This window comes from Narcine bancroftii, chromosome 13 (assembly GCF_036971445.1).
Source record: "Narcine bancroftii isolate sNarBan1 chromosome 13, sNarBan1.hap1, whole genome shotgun sequence".
Lineage (NCBI taxonomy): Eukaryota > Metazoa > Chordata > Chondrichthyes > Torpediniformes > Narcinidae > Narcine > Narcine bancroftii.
Genome location: NC_091481.1, coordinates 30,726,042 through 30,744,326, shown reverse-complemented (window position 1 = coordinate 30,744,326; position 18,285 = coordinate 30,726,042). Strand labels below are relative to the sequence as shown.

At 43.4% G+C, this 18,285-nt stretch overlaps 1 protein-coding gene across 18 annotated transcripts in view; it reads left to right on the top strand.

Moving 5' to 3' along the window:
• Positions 1-18,285, top strand: part of plekha5 (pleckstrin homology domain containing, family A member 5) — a 429,638-nt gene that overhangs the window by 363,445 nt on the left and 47,908 nt on the right. For 13 of the 18 annotated variants that reach the window (XM_069908666.1, XM_069908663.1, XM_069908665.1 and 10 more), the window contains 3 exons: positions 2,023-2,138; positions 6,255-6,743; positions 17,372-17,840. In XM_069908666.1, the coding sequence (XP_069764767.1) occupies positions 2,023-2,138; positions 6,255-6,743; positions 17,372-17,840 (1,074 nt within the window). Of the gene's footprint in view, positions 1-1,247; positions 1,423-1,984; positions 2,139-6,254; positions 6,744-17,371; positions 17,841-18,285 lie in introns of those variants that run through there. The other 5 variants (XM_069908678.1, XM_069908676.1, XM_069908679.1 and 2 more) reach the window with 5 other exon arrangements.

The window sequence follows — 18,285 nt, the reverse complement described above, 5'->3', positions numbered from 1 at the left end:
CAAGTGGTTTTGTTGGATCTGATAATATGTTTACACACGAGTGAGGCCATGTTCTTGCCTTCTGCTCCAGAGCTCATAACTTGCCACGGTTCAATCAAAGAATGAACACAAAGTGTAGGGGAAAGCTTCCTGAACATGGAGGTTGTCAACTTGTATTTTGAAGAGATATTTGAAAAATTTAAGCAGTTCGTTGTGGGATCATTAGATGAATTTCTTTGTTGTTTGACTCGATGGAGATGCACCAGGAGGTTCAAACATTCACTGGTCAAGTATTTTGATGCTTACATTTTTCAAGTATCTCTTCAAAATACGAGTTGACAACCTCCAGATTCAGGAAGCTTTTCTCTGTTTTCCCAGTGTTGTTCTCCCCACATTCCCATCAAGTTTCCTAACATTTTTTACCACTCACCTACGCACTAAAGGCAGTTTATTCTGGCTAATTAACCAATCGGGTTGTGTATCCTTTGAATGTAGAAGGAAGTTGGTATACCCATAGGAAACCCATGGGAGATTGTGTAAGCTGTGGAAAAATAACACTGGAGGTCAGGATTGAACTGGGGCATTGAGACAAAGGCATATCTAGTTGTGACCAGTTTGTGAGACGTTTGAGTCTTTGAAAGATGCTTGGTCTGCAATTTGTATCTGAGAAGTCAGACATGCTTAATCTTAATGCAAGATGCTCTTAAAAAAAATAAAATATAAAGCTGATATTAAAAATATTCTTTGCTCAATTCTGTTCCTGTGACAGGCTTAAACTGTGTTCAAGCTTCACCATTGCATGTTGTCCTGGATAGCCTGAGCTGGTAACATGAATTTTGAGCACCAAGAAAGGTGAAAATTTAATCCCTTTAGCTGTAGGAGTTAGAAGAAAAGTATTAAAATTCAGAAAGTCACTTAGCATTAAACTAAAGACTGAGAGGCAAAAACTAGTAGACCAGAAAGCAGAGTAAATGCTAAAAATTCAAATGGATGAACTGGTTAAAGACATCATTATATTTTTGTCAAACTTTCTCATGTTTTGTAAGTTAGATCTCAATTGTGGAACAATGTTAAAGTAGTTTTGTAAATTGATTGAATCGTTGTTGGGCCTAATTTTAAGCCCAATTTGTAGATTCATCGAGATTCACAGAGTTAAACAGCCGAGGGAAATGCTCTATACAAATTGTCCATCTGGACCAAGATGTCTATTTAAGTTAAGCCTATTTTCCTGTGTTTGACCCATATTACTTTTAAACTTTTTTTTTTAGCCGAGTTCAAGATCAAATTTTATTTATTGTCGGGTATGACGAGCTACAGTGAGGTGGATTTGTCCTGAGAACCATCCAGCAAGTCAATCCAGACACAAGTACAGCAGAATAAAACAAAATTTAAAAAATGTTGGGTTACATTGTGAGATTCCTTCAGTAGTCTGATAGTGAGAAAGTAACTATCCTCTTACTTAATTTTCATGTACCTGACCAAATGTCTTTTGAATATTGTAATTATACCTATCCCTGCAACCTCATTTGGCAACTCATTCCAGACATTCACTAGCATCTATCTGTGTAGAAAAACCTTGCCCCTCAGATCTCCTTTTAATTGTTCCTCGGTCACCTTCTAGCTATGCCCTGTGGCTTTCAATTTCCCTACCCTTAGAAAATTACTATGACCATCTACAGTATCTATGTGCCTCATAATTTTATAATTTTACCCCTTGGCTTCTGCTCCCAGCCAATCCAATTTCTCCCGATAACTCAAGCCCTCCAGCCCACAGGAAGGACCTTCTTAGGCGCCAGCTGATCAGAGTTTCAGAGCTCAGTGTGAAACTTATTTCAACACAGAAATACACTCCATTTGAGCAGAAAAATCAGCCTTCAATCATCTGTCTGATGCTGAGGGGGAAAAAAACCAGCATTTTAATCTTGGCTAATCTTGGATTTGTTTCTGTTTCCAGTTGAAATAAATTTAGTGATAACTATTAATTGTCTTTTATTTTCTTTTGCAGGAATCGCACAATTTAATAACCATTGTCATTTTGACCAGGCTGCTCATCCAAATATGCGGACCTATTACTTCTACACGGAAACAGCCAAAGAGATGGAGTCTTGGATGAAGGCCATGACTGAAGCTGCGCTTGTCCACACAGAACCAGTGAAGAGGTACTTTGCTGCTCATACCTTTCCCTCTTTGCCACAAATTTCATAGGTCATATTACATTGGAACCTCAGAAAGTGCTTTAATTGGTATAGTTCATTTGTTTGCAAAGTGTTTGTTCAAATCTGAAATAACTACCATTCAAATGCTCTTTGAAAGTTGATATTAATTTACTTATGTTTAAAAACATTTTCTGCTCTTCAAAGAACACTATCAGTGTATTAATTTGAAATGCAAGGTGTCATATTTGAAGCAATACTAATGTGTGTATGTTGACATATGAGAGTGGGAACACATGTTCAACTAACCGCCCGTTTGAAGGAGGCTAAGGCGATGAAGTAATCTGGATTCACAAGGTGGCAACATCATTGGGGATTGGGTAGTGTTAAGTTCCACTGGAAAAAAACACATGATTCCATTAGTTCACTGCTGTCCAAAATTTCTTGTTTGTTGTTCCAAAAGTAATTGTGTATAAAATTGGCCTTTTCACTTATAATGGGGCATTACTTGGTTTACTTCTGAATCTTTTGAATTTTGTTTTTACTCTTTCTTCCACCTGTAATCAGGAGATACAGGTACACGATCCTTTATCCGGAACCCTTGAGAGACAGTGTGTTCCGAATTTCGGATTTTTCCGGATTTCGAAAAGCCAACCCAAATTGTGCTGCCATATCCACCCCCACCCCCTTCCAGTCGTCTGGATGTCACCCCCGACCGCTGGTCCCTTGGACGTCACCCCCGACCGCTGGTCCCTCGGACGTCACCCCCGACCTCTGGTCCCTCGGACGTCACCCCCGACCTCTGGTCCCTCGGACGTCACCCCCGACCGCTGGTCCCTCGGACGTCACCCCCGACCGCTGGTCCCTCGGACGTCACCCCCGACCGCCGGTCCCTCGGACGTCACCCCCGACCGCTGGTCCCTCGGACGTCACCCCCGACCGCCGGTCCCTCGGACGTCACCCCCGACCGCCGGTCCCTCGGACGTCACCCCCGACCGCCGGTCCCTCGGACGTCACCCCCGACCGCCGGTCCCTCGGACGTCACCCCCGACCGCCGGTCCCTCGGACGTCACCCCCGACCGCCGGCCCCTCGGACGTCACCCCCGACCGCCGGCCCCTCGGACGTCACCCCCGACCGCCGGCCCCTCGGACGTCACCCCCGACCGCCGGCCCCTCGGACGTCACCCCCGACCGCCGGCCCCTCGGACGTCACCCCCGACCGCCGGCCCATCGGACGTCACCACCGACCGCCGGTCCCTCGGACGTCACCCCCGACCGCCGGTCCCTCGGACGTCACCCCCGACCGCCGGCCCCTCGGACGTCACCCCCGACCGCCGGCCCCTCGGACGTCACCCCCGACCGCCGGCCCCTCGGACGTCACCCCCGACCGCCGGCCCCTCGGACGTCACCCCCGACCGCCGGCCCCTCGGACGTCACCCCCGACCGCCGGCCCCTCGGACGTCACCCCCGACCGCCGGCCCCTCGGACGTCACCCCCGACCGCCGGCCCCTCGGACGTCACCCCCGACCGCCGGCCCCTCGGACGTCACCCCCGACCGCCGGCCCCTCGGACGTCACCCCCCGACCGCCGGCCCCTCGGACGTCACCCCCCGACCGCCGGCCCCTCGGACGTCACCCCCGACCGCCGGCCCTTCGGACGTCACCCCCGACCGCCGGCCCCTCGGACGTCACCCCCGACCGCCGGCCCCTCGGACGTCACCCCCGACCGCCGGCCCCTCGGACGTCACCCCCGACCGCCGGCCCCTCGGACGTCACCCCCGACCGCCGGCCCCTCGGACGTCACCCCCCGACCGCCGGCCCCTCGGACGTCACCCCCGACCGCCGGCCCCTCGGACGTCACCCCCGACCGCCGGCCCCTCGGACGTCACCCCCGACCGCCGGCCCCTCGGACGTCACCCCCGACCGCCGGCCCCTCGGACGTCACCCCCGACCGCCGGCCCCTCGGACGTCACCCCCGACCGCCGGCCCCTCGGACGTCACCCCCGACCGCCGGCCCCTCGGACGTCACCCCCCGACCGCCGGCCCCTCGGACGTCACCCCCCGACCGCCGGCCCCTCGGACGTCACCCCCGACCGCCGGCCCCTCGGACGTCACCCCCGACCGCCGGCCCCTCGGACGTCACCCCCCGACCGCCGGACATCACCCCCAGCTGCCTCCCCTGACTGCCGGTTCCTCGGCCGCCTGGACGTCACCCCCAACCGCCGGTCCCTCAGCCGCCTGGACATCTCCCCTGGCCCCTTGGCCGCCTCCCCCGACTGCCGTTCCCCACTTGCCGGATTTTGGAGCTTTCTGGATTTTAGATGTCCGGATGAAGGATCATGTACCTGTACAAGGATGAGTTTGAGAAAAAGTTTTATTGTTTTCAGTTGAAAATATTTATGTATGCCATCAACTTGCAATAGAAAATGAGGAAATGGATATTGGTTAAAATTGAAAGAATGCATGTGAAAATGTAATCCTTTTAGTTGTAGAAATTATAAGAAAATCCCTAAAATTAATAAATGAACGCACTTGGCAATTAACTTAGCCCCTTTTACACAGAGATGTAAAGCCGGGTTTTATCCACCTTTCATGCTCTGTGTTTATATAAAAAAAAAAGGTGGATTGGGTGGTCCAGATTTGCATTCCTTCGATCCTCCAAGGGGAGTAGTCACAGAGGTGGAGTGTATTTGACTCACGGAGCTGGATTTTTTCGATTCTTTGTGAACATGCAAGCCAGCTTCCTAAAATGGGTCATGTATATGGAAATATCACAGCTTTGCTGTATAAGAGGGGTTACTGTGAGAGTCAAAGAATATTAGACCAGAAGGATGGATAAATAGTTAAATCCATCAATGAAGAATCGTTTTTTTTTTTGTCCAATTTTCTTGTCACCTCTTGCATTTTGTAAGTCAGAAAAGAATTGTGGGATGATTCTAAAGTAGATGTTTTTTAGAAATTAAAGACAAAAGCCCAATGTAAAGTCCAAATCCAAAAATATCAGTGGTGAACAAAGATTTAGACTGAAATTAAAGCTGAATTTCTTTGGGAATCCAATTCTGAAATAAAGATGGGACTGGAAATAAACTTGATTGAGGAAGATTGGTGGTTTTTGAATTCAGACACAGACATGGAAGCGGATCTACGAGGATGGACAGAGACGGACGGACAGACATTGTCCTGCACGGACGGACATGACACGGACACTGCCAAGCACAGACACTGACATGGATACACAACTGCTACAGTTCAAGAAGCAATTCACTCAAGGGCATATGGGGAAGGGCAATCAAATGTTGGCTTGGCCTGCAAAACCCACATCCCTTGAATGAATAAGAACATTTCCCATGTAAGCCTATGTGAGTAGGTGCATACAAGAGATTAATAATCCCTGCTTCTACACTTATCATGTTACCTCTTGAGAGCAGACCACAAACAACAAAGTAGGCTAAATTATTGATCAAAGGAATCTTTCTGTACAGGAGCAACATTTTAGGCTTTTTAAGTTATGAAGAAAAATCCAGTTAATTCAGTTTAGACATATTTATTTAATTTATCTTCATTCATTTACAACATATTAAGTGCCCCGATGACTGTGGTTGAAAGCTTTCTTTTGATATTGTTCAAAAATGGGTATTATTTAATCTCCTGGGCTTTTCTTCCTGTCTGCCGACGTCCAGTGTTAGAGTGTTTGTTAGCTTTGTATGTGGCTTCTTCAGGCAGGAAGAGGTGAAGAATTTGTTCTTGCCACAGAAGCCCAAATGGTTTCCCTTTCACTTTGGAGTGGAATTGAACTCATATAATAAAGAACTGAGTCTGAATATTGCCTCATAACTGTTAATTTATTGCTCCGTGGAGGTTGTTTTGCTGAATTTTGAGAGCATAAATGATCTAATTTTGTTTCCAGATTGATATAAACTCAAGCAAACAGAAAGGACATTTGATGAGATTCTGGGCAAAATTTTGTGCATCAGATACACTTCAATGTGTTTTTAATGTCATTATTAATTAATGATTTTCCTCTACATGGCAATGTGCTGCAGAAAATGCATCGAAACATCGTTGAAAACCCCGATATTTGTCAATGATAACCTCACTCTCGCTTTTCCTCTTACACCCACAGGCCGGAAAAAGTTGCAACTGATATTTTACCACGACAAGAGGTTAACCATGTTGCAAACCACAAAATATTAGTGAAGCCTGAACTTCAGAATGACCAGCCAAATATGAACTCCACTTTGGGTCTTAAATCAGTAGACAACACAAACATCACTCACACTGACAAATACGGTTTTGAGACAGATGGCCAGGTCCAGCATAAGCCCTTAACTAAGATCAACAGCATAAAATTGCATTCGGAAACTGAAAAAGTTGTATCAAGTCCCACCCCTATTCAACCTCAACAGTATAAATCTTTGCAAGCAAATGGTTCCAATGAACAGAGTCCGATTGGACCCGTCTGTGTTCTTCCAGAAAATGTGAGCACAGGAAGAGAAAGACTGATTAGTCAAAATGACACTGGACGGGGAATCCAAAGGACTAATTCAATGGTACAATTGGAACAGTGGGTGAAAACGCAAAAAGGAAAGGGCCAAGAGGAAGAACCCAGAAGGTATGGAAGTTTTTTTAAATAATTGATTTTTATTTTTATAACTTCAATTTAAAAAAAAATCAAAAATCACTTTTTTGTTTTGCGTTCATTAGGTGTTTCTTTTTCTAAAGTTTGCATTAAACAGGTTTACTTGATGCAGCATATATTTGAGCAATATGATTTGGGCTGGCTAATGGAAAAATTGGCTTAAGAATTGTTCTGAGGATTAGAATCTTTCTTGAGAATCTTGGAGATCTGTGAAATATCACAGAATTAAAGTCTTTAGGGTATTTATTCCTGAAAAAGAAATGTAAACACTTTTTCTCAAGTTTTCTACAAAAGTGTGTGTAATCAACTAAATATATTGCAATCTGCACATAAGTCTAATGTTGATGGGATATCTTTAAAATAAAAGTACAATGCTGGAGAAACTCACCAGGTCAAATAGTTTACTTTATATCGCAAAGGTAAAGATCCATCACCAATGTTTTAGCGTACCTTGGTGAAGGCCTTAAGCCCAAAAAGTTGGTGACGTATCTTTATCTATGCTGTATAACAAGCTCACACCAAGACACAAGAGAAACTTGTCCGTGAACTACTCTTTGCAGACGATGCCGCTTTAGTTGCCCATTCAGAGCCAGCTCTTCAGCGCTTGACGTCCTGCTTTGCGGAAACTGCCAAAATGTTTGGCCTGGAAGTCAGCCTGAAGAAAACGGAGGTCCTCCATCAGCCAGCTCCCCACCGTGACTACCAGCCCCCCCACATCTCCATCGGGCACACAAAACTCAAAACGGTCAACCAGTTTACCTATCTCGGCTGCACCATTTCATCAGATGCAAGGATCGACAATGAGATAGACAACAGACTCGCCAAGGCAAATAGTGCCTTTGGAAGACTACACAAAAGAGTCTGGAAAAACAACCAACTGAAAAACCTCACAAAGATAAGCGTATACAGAGCCGTTGTCATACCCACACTCCTGTTCGGCTCCGAATCATGGGTCCTCTACCGGCACCACCTACGGCTCCTAGAACGCTTCCACCAGCGTTGTCTCCGCTCCATCCTCAACATCCATTGGAGCGCTTTCATCACCAACATCGAAGTACTCGAGCTGGCAGAGTCCACAAGCATTGAATCCATGCTGCTGAAGACCCAACTGCGCTGGGTGGGCCACGTCTCCAGAATGGAGGACCATCGCCTTCCCAAGATCGTGTTCTATGGCGAGCTCTCCACTGGCCACCGAGACAGAGGTGCACCAAAGAAGAGGTACAAGGACTGCTTAAAGAAATCTCTTGGTGCCTGCCCCATTGACCACCGCCAGTGGGCTGATATCGCCTCCAACCGTGCATCTTGGTGCCTCACAGTTCGGCGGGCAGCAACCTCCTTTGAAGAAGACCACAGAGCCCACCTCACTGAGAAAAGACAAAGGAGGAAAAACCCAACACCCAACCCCAACCAACCAATTTCCCCTTGCAACCGCTGCAACTGTGCCTGCCTGTCCTGCGTCGGACTTGTCAGTCACCAATGAGCCTGCAGCTGACATGGACTTTTTACCCCCTCCATAAATCTTCGTCCGCGAAGCCAAGCCAAAGAAATAACGTCCACTGTTTGACCTGCTGAATTCCTCCAGCATCGTGTTTTTACTTCAATTAGTCTCCGTAGACTTTTGTGTTTTACTCCTTTCTTCTCTTTAAAATAACTTATTTCGTCCAGGATTAAAAGCAGCTCATCTTCAAGCAACGTTGAGGGGAAATGTACCTAACCATAAGTCGGCACAGTCATGTGAGATTGACCACTGGAACAATATCTGGCCTGCAATCTTAACTTTGAAGAGAATAGCGTTATTCCCACTTTCCCACTCTAAGACCACCTGTTGTTCCGGTCTGTCACATGTTCTGCAATCTCACAATTTAGAATGGGCCTTCCTCACCAGGTGCGGAGAATTCTGCTTATATACATGTCCTTTAAACACGACCAAGTAATTTGGCCATTTCCATCCAACCCTCCAATCACCCACAACTTCTCCCATTCCACCCCGTCTCATCCCATATACTAATTTCCCAACTTGCCCCACCAGGACTTCTTGCCATTCAGTTTCCCTAATATCTCTGATTCAAAGGTCACCATTCACCACCTTCAATGTCTCCTATCCTACCATGCACATCCCAACCCCAGCCTCTCCTCTCAAATCAGAATCAGAATTTATTGTCATGAGCAATTCATGAAATTCGATGTTTTGCACCAGTATCATTAGTTCAAACATTTCATATTATAACCATCTTACAACATTACTATAAAAAATAAAATAATATAATAATAACAATAAATGTGCACAAAAAGTAAGGCAATGTCTTCTGATGGCAGTGGGGAAGAAGCTGTCCTTGTGCCATTGACTGCTCATCTTTAGGCTCCTGTACCTTTTTAACTTTTGGTAGCAGAGTGAAGAGGGCATTGCCTGGGTCGTGGGGATCTTTGAGGATAAAGGCTGCTTTTTTAAGACACTGCATCATGTGGATGTGCTTGATGGAGTTAAGACTGGTGCCTGTCAAGTTAACATCTCTGGAGTCTATTCTTGTCCTGAGAGTTGGCGCCTCCATACCAGGCAATGATGCAACCAGCCAGAAAGCTTGTCATGGTACACCTGTAGAATTTTGAGAGTCTTTGGTGACATACCAAACCTCCTTAGACACTTCACAAAGTATAGCCGCTGGCAAGTCTTCTTTGTGATTGCATCAAGGTGGAGGCTCCAGGACAGATCCTTGGAGATATTGACACCCAGGAATTTGAAGTTCATGACCCTCTCCACTACTGAGCCCTCGATGAGGACTGGGTCGAGTTCCCCCAACTTTCTCCTGAAGTCCACAATCATCTCTCTTGTTTTGCTGACGTTGAGCGTAAGGTTATCGTTGCACTATTCAGCGAGTTGATCTATCTCCCACCTGTATTCTTCTTCATTGCCGTTTGTGATTCTGCCGACAACTGTGGTGTCATCGGCAAATTTGTAGATAGCATTGAAATTGTGCCTGGTCACACAGTCATGGGTGTATAATGAGTAGAACAGTGGGCTAAGCACACATCCCTGGGGTGCACCTGAGTTGATGATCATTGAGAAGATGTTGTTTCCAATTCGTACTGACTGTGGTCTTCCAATAAGAAAGTCAAAGATCCAGTTGCAGAGTTGGGCACAGAGGCCTGTAGCTTCTTGACCAGCACTGAGGGTATAACGGTATTGAAGGCCGAGCTGTAGTCTATGAAGAGCAGCCGTATGTATGAGTTGCTGTTTTTAAAGTGATTCAAATCCTCTTTGACCCCAGAATGACTGTAGATGTACTTTTCCGTGGATGTCCTGCATTCACTCAGCATAATTAACAGATCTGAGGCAAGTTCAGCAATGTTCACCTATTGGGATTACTGAGTTAGCAAGTAACAGACACAGTACCAAATTAATATACCTGTAAAAGCTCCAGTGGGAAATCATTTGAACTTTCTACTGAAGGCAAGGCATGCTCATGGTGCCTTCAGTCCAAATAGGAAAAAAAAGTGAAGTTCCTAGAATTAAGAACTAGAAGTGAAAATGTCTAAATCACAATTAAAATTGGAAGCTGTAGGTTTGCAAGTTGTAGACAGTAGGGACACTGGTACCTTTATTCCTCTTTGTCACAGTTGAAACGTCCGATGGCAGGAATAATTGTGTATCTTCAAGCTTCATGGTTGCGATTCATATGAGATACAGGTATTCATAAATGGCAAAGATCGCCCCCATTTTCTTGTCTGTGGAATGTAATGTTCAAGTGAAGTCTTCTGATGAAATAAAGGAGAAATATTATAATTACATGGTCTGGAGTTAGGGTTCAAATTCACTTCAAAGCCATGTGATGGCTGCCTATTTTCATGTTTGTTTTAATTTTAGTGCTTAGAGTTAATATGAATGTTGTCCGTGTGGACCATGCAGTGCAAATATTAAAGAACACCTTAAATAGCTGAACAATATCTTGGATATCCTTGCATTGTGAAAGGTATAAAAATGAGTACAAAACAAAGAAAATCTTCAGATGCTGTGATAGTAATTAATACACAAAACTACTGGAGAAACTCTCCAGGTCTCGCAAGGTCCATAGGAGGGCAAGGTATATTACAAAAAATTTGGCCTGAGCCCTTTGTTAAGGTATGAGCAAAAGATAGGCAAGTCCCTGAATAAAAAGTGGGGGCAGGAGAGGAGAAAGGTCAAGGGGAGGAATACAGGCCAACGAGGCCATATGTGGGCATAGGTAGGAGAGAAAAGCAGAGATTTGAACGGGGGAGGGTCGCCCTGTGAATGCAAAGCTGGAGGAAAGGAGACAAAGGGATTGGGAAAGAGAGATGGGTAGAGTGGAGGGAGGTGGCAATGGTGCTAACAGAAACCAGAGAAGGTGAAAATAATGACATCCGGTTGGAGGATGCCCAGTTGGAATATGAAGGTTTGTTCCTCCAATTTGCAGGTGGTCTCATTTTTGTCAGGTCATGCATGAGACTGTGGTCAGCATGAGAATGAGGCAGGAATTGAAATGGGTGACCATTGGGTGATTTTCTGCCCCCCCCCCCCCCCCCCCCACCTTATTACTGAAGTGATCTCCCAGTCTGCATTCAGCCTCTCCGGTAGAGAGGAGGCCACAATGGGAGCACCAGGTGCCAATTCATAAGTGAAATATTGTTTCACTTGGCAGGAGTGTTTGGGGCCTGAATGGTGGTGAGGGAGAATATGTCGCATTTCCTGCATTCATAGGGTTTGATGCCAAGTGGGCAATGGTGGGAAAGAATGAGTGGACCAGGGAGTCACAGAGAGAGTGGTCCATGTGTAAGGCAGAGAGGAGAGGAAAAATGTCTTTGGTGGTGTGATCATGTTGCAGTTAGCGAAAACTCTGGAGGATGATACGTTTCACCAGCACTTTGGTATATTATATAAAAACTGGTGCTTCTTCCTGTGAAGGCGAGCACTCCAGTTCACTCACTAGTTGGACAATGTGATTTCAGAGAAGAAAAATATTTGAAGTTGGCACATTTCCCTGATAAATGTATTTAGAGATCTAAGGTTTAATATCCTTTACATCTGTTGATCTGAGCAGTGATCAAGAAGGATTATTCTTGATGTCAATGTACAGCATGGATTCCCAGTGATGAACATATAGGGAAGTAAGACAAATACTCCTTGGAGTTCAGAAGAACGAGAAATCACTTTAATGAAGGATAAAATTGATGCTGACAATTTCCTCCTCACCTAGAATCAGAAGGTAGAGATTTTTTAAATTATGAGGATAAATGCATATCTGAATACTAATATGGTTGATAAACTATAGATTATATAAACACAGCACTTGGAAATCACTAACACCTAAAGTTATTTTTAACATGATGTTAACTAAAGCTTATTCACAACTATGTTTTGTTGCCTCACTGAGGGCTTGTTAAAGGGAGCAGTTATATCAAGGAATGTTAAGTATTCAAATTTGTTGCCGCACTGTTAAGGCTCTTTGTTTCTGGTACACATGCAAAAGGATTAATATTTATTATGATATGCTACTGTGTTCATTAATTCTTACAGTTAACGTTTGTTAAATTTTACATCTGGGGCTTCTTAATTCAGCATTGTGGCAAATAATCTATTTCTGACCATGTACCAACAATAAAAAACCAACCATAATGCAAAAAGCATAATCAGTTCATGTCGGTGCATGGCAGTGCTGCAGTATAATTGTTCTATTTGCAGCCCAGCACAGTCCAAGTACTGAATAAATAGCCAATAATATAATATTTTAAAGCAATTGGTTCAAAATAATATGTCAATTGCTTCTTTGTCAACTATGACTTATGATGTATTTTAGAGTCATGCCTCATTTTATCTGTCACTTTAAGGGAAAAATGCAATTTTTCAGCCAAAAGTGGTGATTAACTTGCCCTTTAATTGCTCTTTTTGGATTATCAAGAGCATGATGTACTACTGATTTCCATTCAAAACCGAACTTTGCCTTTCCTTTCACTTCGTTGATAGCCAGACAAGCAATGGAAAGATAATGCCCCTTCTAATATTGCACAGTGGCTAAACAATATTATGTCTTGTTTAAATCTTGAAAATAAAATGAGATATGCTGTCAAGGATTCAAATATTAAATTCCAAAAGACATAGCTCATTTATGGACTTCTATCATAATCTTAAAATTTAGTGTTGTTCAAGAATCTTGACACTGTGCTACCTCTGTCCAAGGTGTTAATGATTCATATGCGATATGTCAATTTTCAACCTTGCTTAGAGGAAGGGCTTTTGCAATTTAATTTTTTCCTTTCTTTTTCTTTTGTGTTTTTTTGGTTTTATTTCATTATTAAGAATGTGCTCTGGATTCCTTAATTACGATCATATTTGTAATTTTTAAAATAATTTTGTAGCACATTGTACAATTGTACCATTCAATTGTTTATACACTTGTCCCATCACCCAGTCCAAAAGTTGAGGCAAAATATATCTCAAAATTAAAATCTTGTAGAGATTGGGACCTGGAGATTGTGAGACTGAGTGCTATCAGTATCTTCAAATCTTCTGAGTCTCTTGTGCTAATTGGGCAAATGCATTCTGTCTAAATTATCAGTGCATGGTGCAGTGTGAATGAACATTCGAATTTATTTTCTAATGGTGTTTCCTTATTTGATAATGAGAATAGAAAAGGCTCATAAACTTCCCTTGGTAGGGCGGAGGAAGACATTTTGCATCATGGCATTGGATGTCCTCGACCATGAGGTGACTGCACAGCTCTTGAATCATTCATGATGAAGTGTGCCTGTGGCGGTACACCACCGGCCTACTGCAGGGGGCAACCTCTGTACCTGCAGGAGTGTAAGGGGACAGGACAACACCTTGCCGGCTGTCAATCAGTCGGCCTGAATGGATCAAGCCCCACCCGGTCGGGTGTCAATCACCCTCCAGGATCTAAGCCTGCGCCGGCCTCCCGAGGCCTCACACAGAGTTGCTGCAGCCACAGCCAGCCTGGCTCTGTGGAAGTCTTTGTGGATTGAAGTCTGTTGTACAGTCTTTACCTTGTGTGTGTCTGAACAGCTCACCACAGTGCCATTGATTGACAAAGAGGCACATTTTAATCAAATCAATCCTGGATGGTTTCAAGGATAACGAAGTTGTGTTTATTCTAGATGTCAACCTGGTTTTAGTGTAGAATTCTCTTCCACTGTGTGTTCTGCACAAGAACTGAATCTACCATTCAAATTTTGGTAAATGTATCCTGCTCAGAGATACTTTGATAGTTGTAGAAACTCTATGTTGCATCTTATTGTCACCCATAAGACATTTTTCATTAGGTTGTCAGGTAATGCTTCGTCAATTTTTATTTATGGGATCTTATAATATGGATTGGGTTGAGAATGTTTTGGCTCTAAGACAGATTCAGTAGCTCCAGAAGAGTGAAGACAACCTTGGACAAGTTCAATCCTCAACTTTGGCGGAACTACTTGAAATATGCAGTTTTATTAAATAACATGTTTTTGTATAAATATGTCAGAAGATCATAGAGAAAGCTTCTTGAAAAGCAAGTACTGACCTGAATTATTGATGCTGCTTTCAGGTACAATTTAGCATTTAATTTTGCTGCATCTTTTGAATGCTGCGTCCCAAGTTCAGCTCTTTATGTGTCATGGCATATTGGTTTGGTGCTCTGTGAGAATTACCTGACAACACCCATTCCAGTTGAAATATCCCTAATATTGCTCAGTGATGTTTGATTAAAAATTGAAATAATTGGAGAGCAGTTGCAGATGTACAGAAGCAGGTGTCTTGTTGTTGGGTTAACCAGTTTTCAGAAGTGTAAATTGGCTGCATGCCTGAACTGATTTGTGTTGTGTCCCAGATATGACGTGTCCACTTGTCTATCAATCTCACTTTTGGCATATTTCTCTGATTTTCTCTTGACACAGATGGAGGTCATTACCACATCTCAGAACATCCTCATCAATTCTATTTCCCTGAAATCAATTCTCACATATTAATTAACTCTTTCTCCTCCTCACCGCCAATTCCCTTCCTTCCATTTCTGCTTGGGGTAATTAACCTCCAGCAAATATTTGGGATGTGGGATGAATATTATCCATCTGAAGGAAACCCACACAACTATCACAGTTGGGATAGCGGTTAGCACACCTTTACAGTGACGCCGATCAGGACCGGACCTGGGTTCGAATCCTGTGCTGTCTGTAAGGAGTTTGTACGTTCTCCCTGTAACTTTGTGGATTTTCTCTTGGAGCTCTGGATTCCTCCCACCCTTCAAAAAATGTTCCGGGATGTAGGTTAATGGGCGGCACAAATTCGTAGGGCTGAATTTGCCTGTCTAAATCAGTGGTTCTCAACCTTTTTCTCTCCACTCGTATACCACTTTAATCCCTATGCCATCAGTGCTCTGTGATTGGTAAGGATTGCTTAAGGTGGGAGGTGAGTGGGAAGGGAAGGTTGAGAATCACTGCTCTAGACCCAATTGTTACTGAAATTATTTGGTTGAGAAAAATTGTCATTGGGCCATTTCCTTGGGAATTATGAAACTGCATATAAAAGTGGTATACAAAGTTTTTCATTACACCCACATACCACCTTAAGTAATATCTTACTAATCACAGATGGCGTAGGGAATACTTAAAGTAGGATGTAAGTGGAAAGAAAAAGGTCGAGAACCACTGATCTAATTTTTTTTAAAACTCAAGGTCAGAATTGAACCTGGGTCACTGGAACCTATGAGTAAGAAAGCAAAACTTAACTCCTGCACCAACTGTGCCACTAATGTGGAATAAAAACAGAAAATCTTGATACTATTCAGTGGTGATTGAAACAGTATTTCAGGATGATGACTTTTCACCAGAATTGTTTTTTTTTCTAGAATGCGTTCTTTTCTCTTTCTAGTCCCCTTCATTGTCGGTCAAGTTCCCAATTGAATGAAGTTTATTGTCATACAGAAGTACAGCATGCACGTGTAATGGAAGTCTTACTCCAGTTTCCCAAGTACACAAAACATGCAGCACATAATTACAGAATGATATATTAATAAATATTCACAATTGATCATTTAGCTCTATTCCTTGAACACATCATGAGTAATGTTGCTGGATCACAGTTGCCTCTTGGTGTGGGGGGGGGGGAAGAAAATTGTTTTGAGGGACAGAAGCAAGGGGAGGGTTAATGTCCTCCTGATGCTCTCCCACCATTTAATTTCATTTTCTGAGCACCACATCGTCTGATCGTGTTTCTGGCAGCCACCGATATGGACAATCGTCAAGTTCTGCGCTGCAGGAGGTGATGAATGCTTAAAATACATACTACTCCCTCATAACAAAAAAACACTAAATTCCAAGATTCATCTGTTTATTTCCAATTCTCTCATTTCTTGTTTTTAATCAATTGTCCTACCATGACAATATGTTCCATTCAACTCTGTCATTATTTGGCATGATAGACTTTTATGTAGCACCTTACTAAATTGTTTTTGAAAGTCCAAATGCACTGTACCCAGTGGGTCTGATTGCCATATTGCCAGCTGCAGCTTTTGAGATTAAGTTTATAAGTTTATAAAATAATATTAATTCTGTCTAATCATCCAGCAAGTTTCTAAGTGTCTTATTATCATTGCTACAATTATGTATTTTGGTATTATGCTGAATCTGATAGGCTAATTGCTCTCTAACTCTTGGTTTCTTCTCCCCTTCCCTTGAATTGTAGTGTAACCCTTGCAACCTTCCAATCTGGTGAGTGTGTCCAGAAATTAGAAGATCACTGCTAATGCTCAGGATGAATGCAGTTAGGCTCAGGAGACATGAATAAACAATCTAGGTCTCGTCTCCTTACTTGAGGAAGATTGTACTGGCTTTGGTGGTAGTGCAGAGAAGGTTCACCAGGTTGATTCCAGGGATGAAAGGGTTAGTCTATGAGGAGAGGTTGAGTCGCCTGGGACTGTACTTGCTGGAATTTAGAAGAATTTCTCCTTTAGAAGAAACATACAATTATGAAAGGCATAGATAAGATTGAGGTAGGTAAATTGTTTACATTGGAGGGGAGACCAAAACTAGGAGGCATAGCCTCAAAATTCAGGGTAGTAGATTTAGGACGGAGATGCGGAAGAACAGCTTTTCCCAAAGGGTGGTGAATCTGTGGAACTCGCTGCCTTTTGAGGCAGTGGAGGGAACCACAGTAAATATATTTAAGATGAGGTTGGGTAGATTTTTGCATCGTAGGGGAATGAAGGGACATGGAGAAAAGGCAAATAGGTATCACCAGATCAGCCACGATCGCATTGAATGGTGGAGCAGGCTTGGCGGATCAGATGGCTTTCTCATGATCCTCTTTCTTGCGTTCTAATGATAGCAGGAGGCCTCTAACCTACTTTATCGTTTAATAAGACCATGGGTTGATCTGATTTCTAGCTTCAACTGTAAATTTCCGTCAAACCCAGAATACTTTCATCCCTTGCTGATCAAGTATCACTTGACTTCTGAAGGAGTTCCTAAAGACTTGCAGAAGAAAGAAAAAAACATAAATAAATTGGAACTATGCCAACAAAATGAGTTTGAAAGGCTTTGGAGCTATCAATGAAACAGTTTAAAACTGATTCAATGATTTTCTGTTTCCTTAACAGCATCACCTGTTATCAGACACTACCGAGAAACCTGCCAAGTTATCGAGCTCAGCCCATGCCATGCTACAGAACGTTGCCTCACCATAGTACGGCAAGAACGGACAGCATCTGCAAGGTGCTGCCTTCTGCGTATGATAGAGTCATTCGACCGCCTTCTTCACAGGAGAAAAGGAAGTCGATGCGGGATGATACCATGTGGCAGCTGTATGAATGGCAACAGCGCCAAGTATATCAAAAGCATGGAACATTGAGCAGACATAATACTCCTCTCACAATGGTTAACCTAGTTGAACAATCACGCTCCATTCCGCCATCACCCTCGCATGGCTCACTAGCGCCCTATCAGATGTATTCTCCTATAAGATCCTACAACATGGAACCAAGATTGGAACTCTCGCCACCTATTTTAAGAGGAGACATAACAATTGATTCAATTAAGGCTCGGCGTCACAGGACACCTGTTAACAGGGTAAACGTGGCTGATTTTTGTCTTTCATTCTGAAGCACCGTTCTCAAAATGGAAAGTAATCACTACCATTTTGCTTTATTTTATGAAATGCTGTGATATTCCTTTGCAGGAAATTGTGGTTATGTTTTTTTCTTAAGTCGTTTGGTAAAAATCAAAACTAATATGGCTACTGACATATCTGTTTGGGATGGTGAAATGTTATTTATTTAAAACTTGATTATACTGTATTTTAAATAAATGATGCACTGAAAATGGTAACTTTGATTGGAAAATGTTACAACAACTTTTATTCAAAGTATTGAAGGAAAATATTTTGAAGCCTTGTTCTGTGTTCAAGTGATGTATGTGCATTTATGAGGTCTTGGACACTCATTGACTGCTCACCCTCTTGAGTCGTATGTGGTGAATTTCCAGTGTACTTGATATTTATAAAGGAGACAAAGTT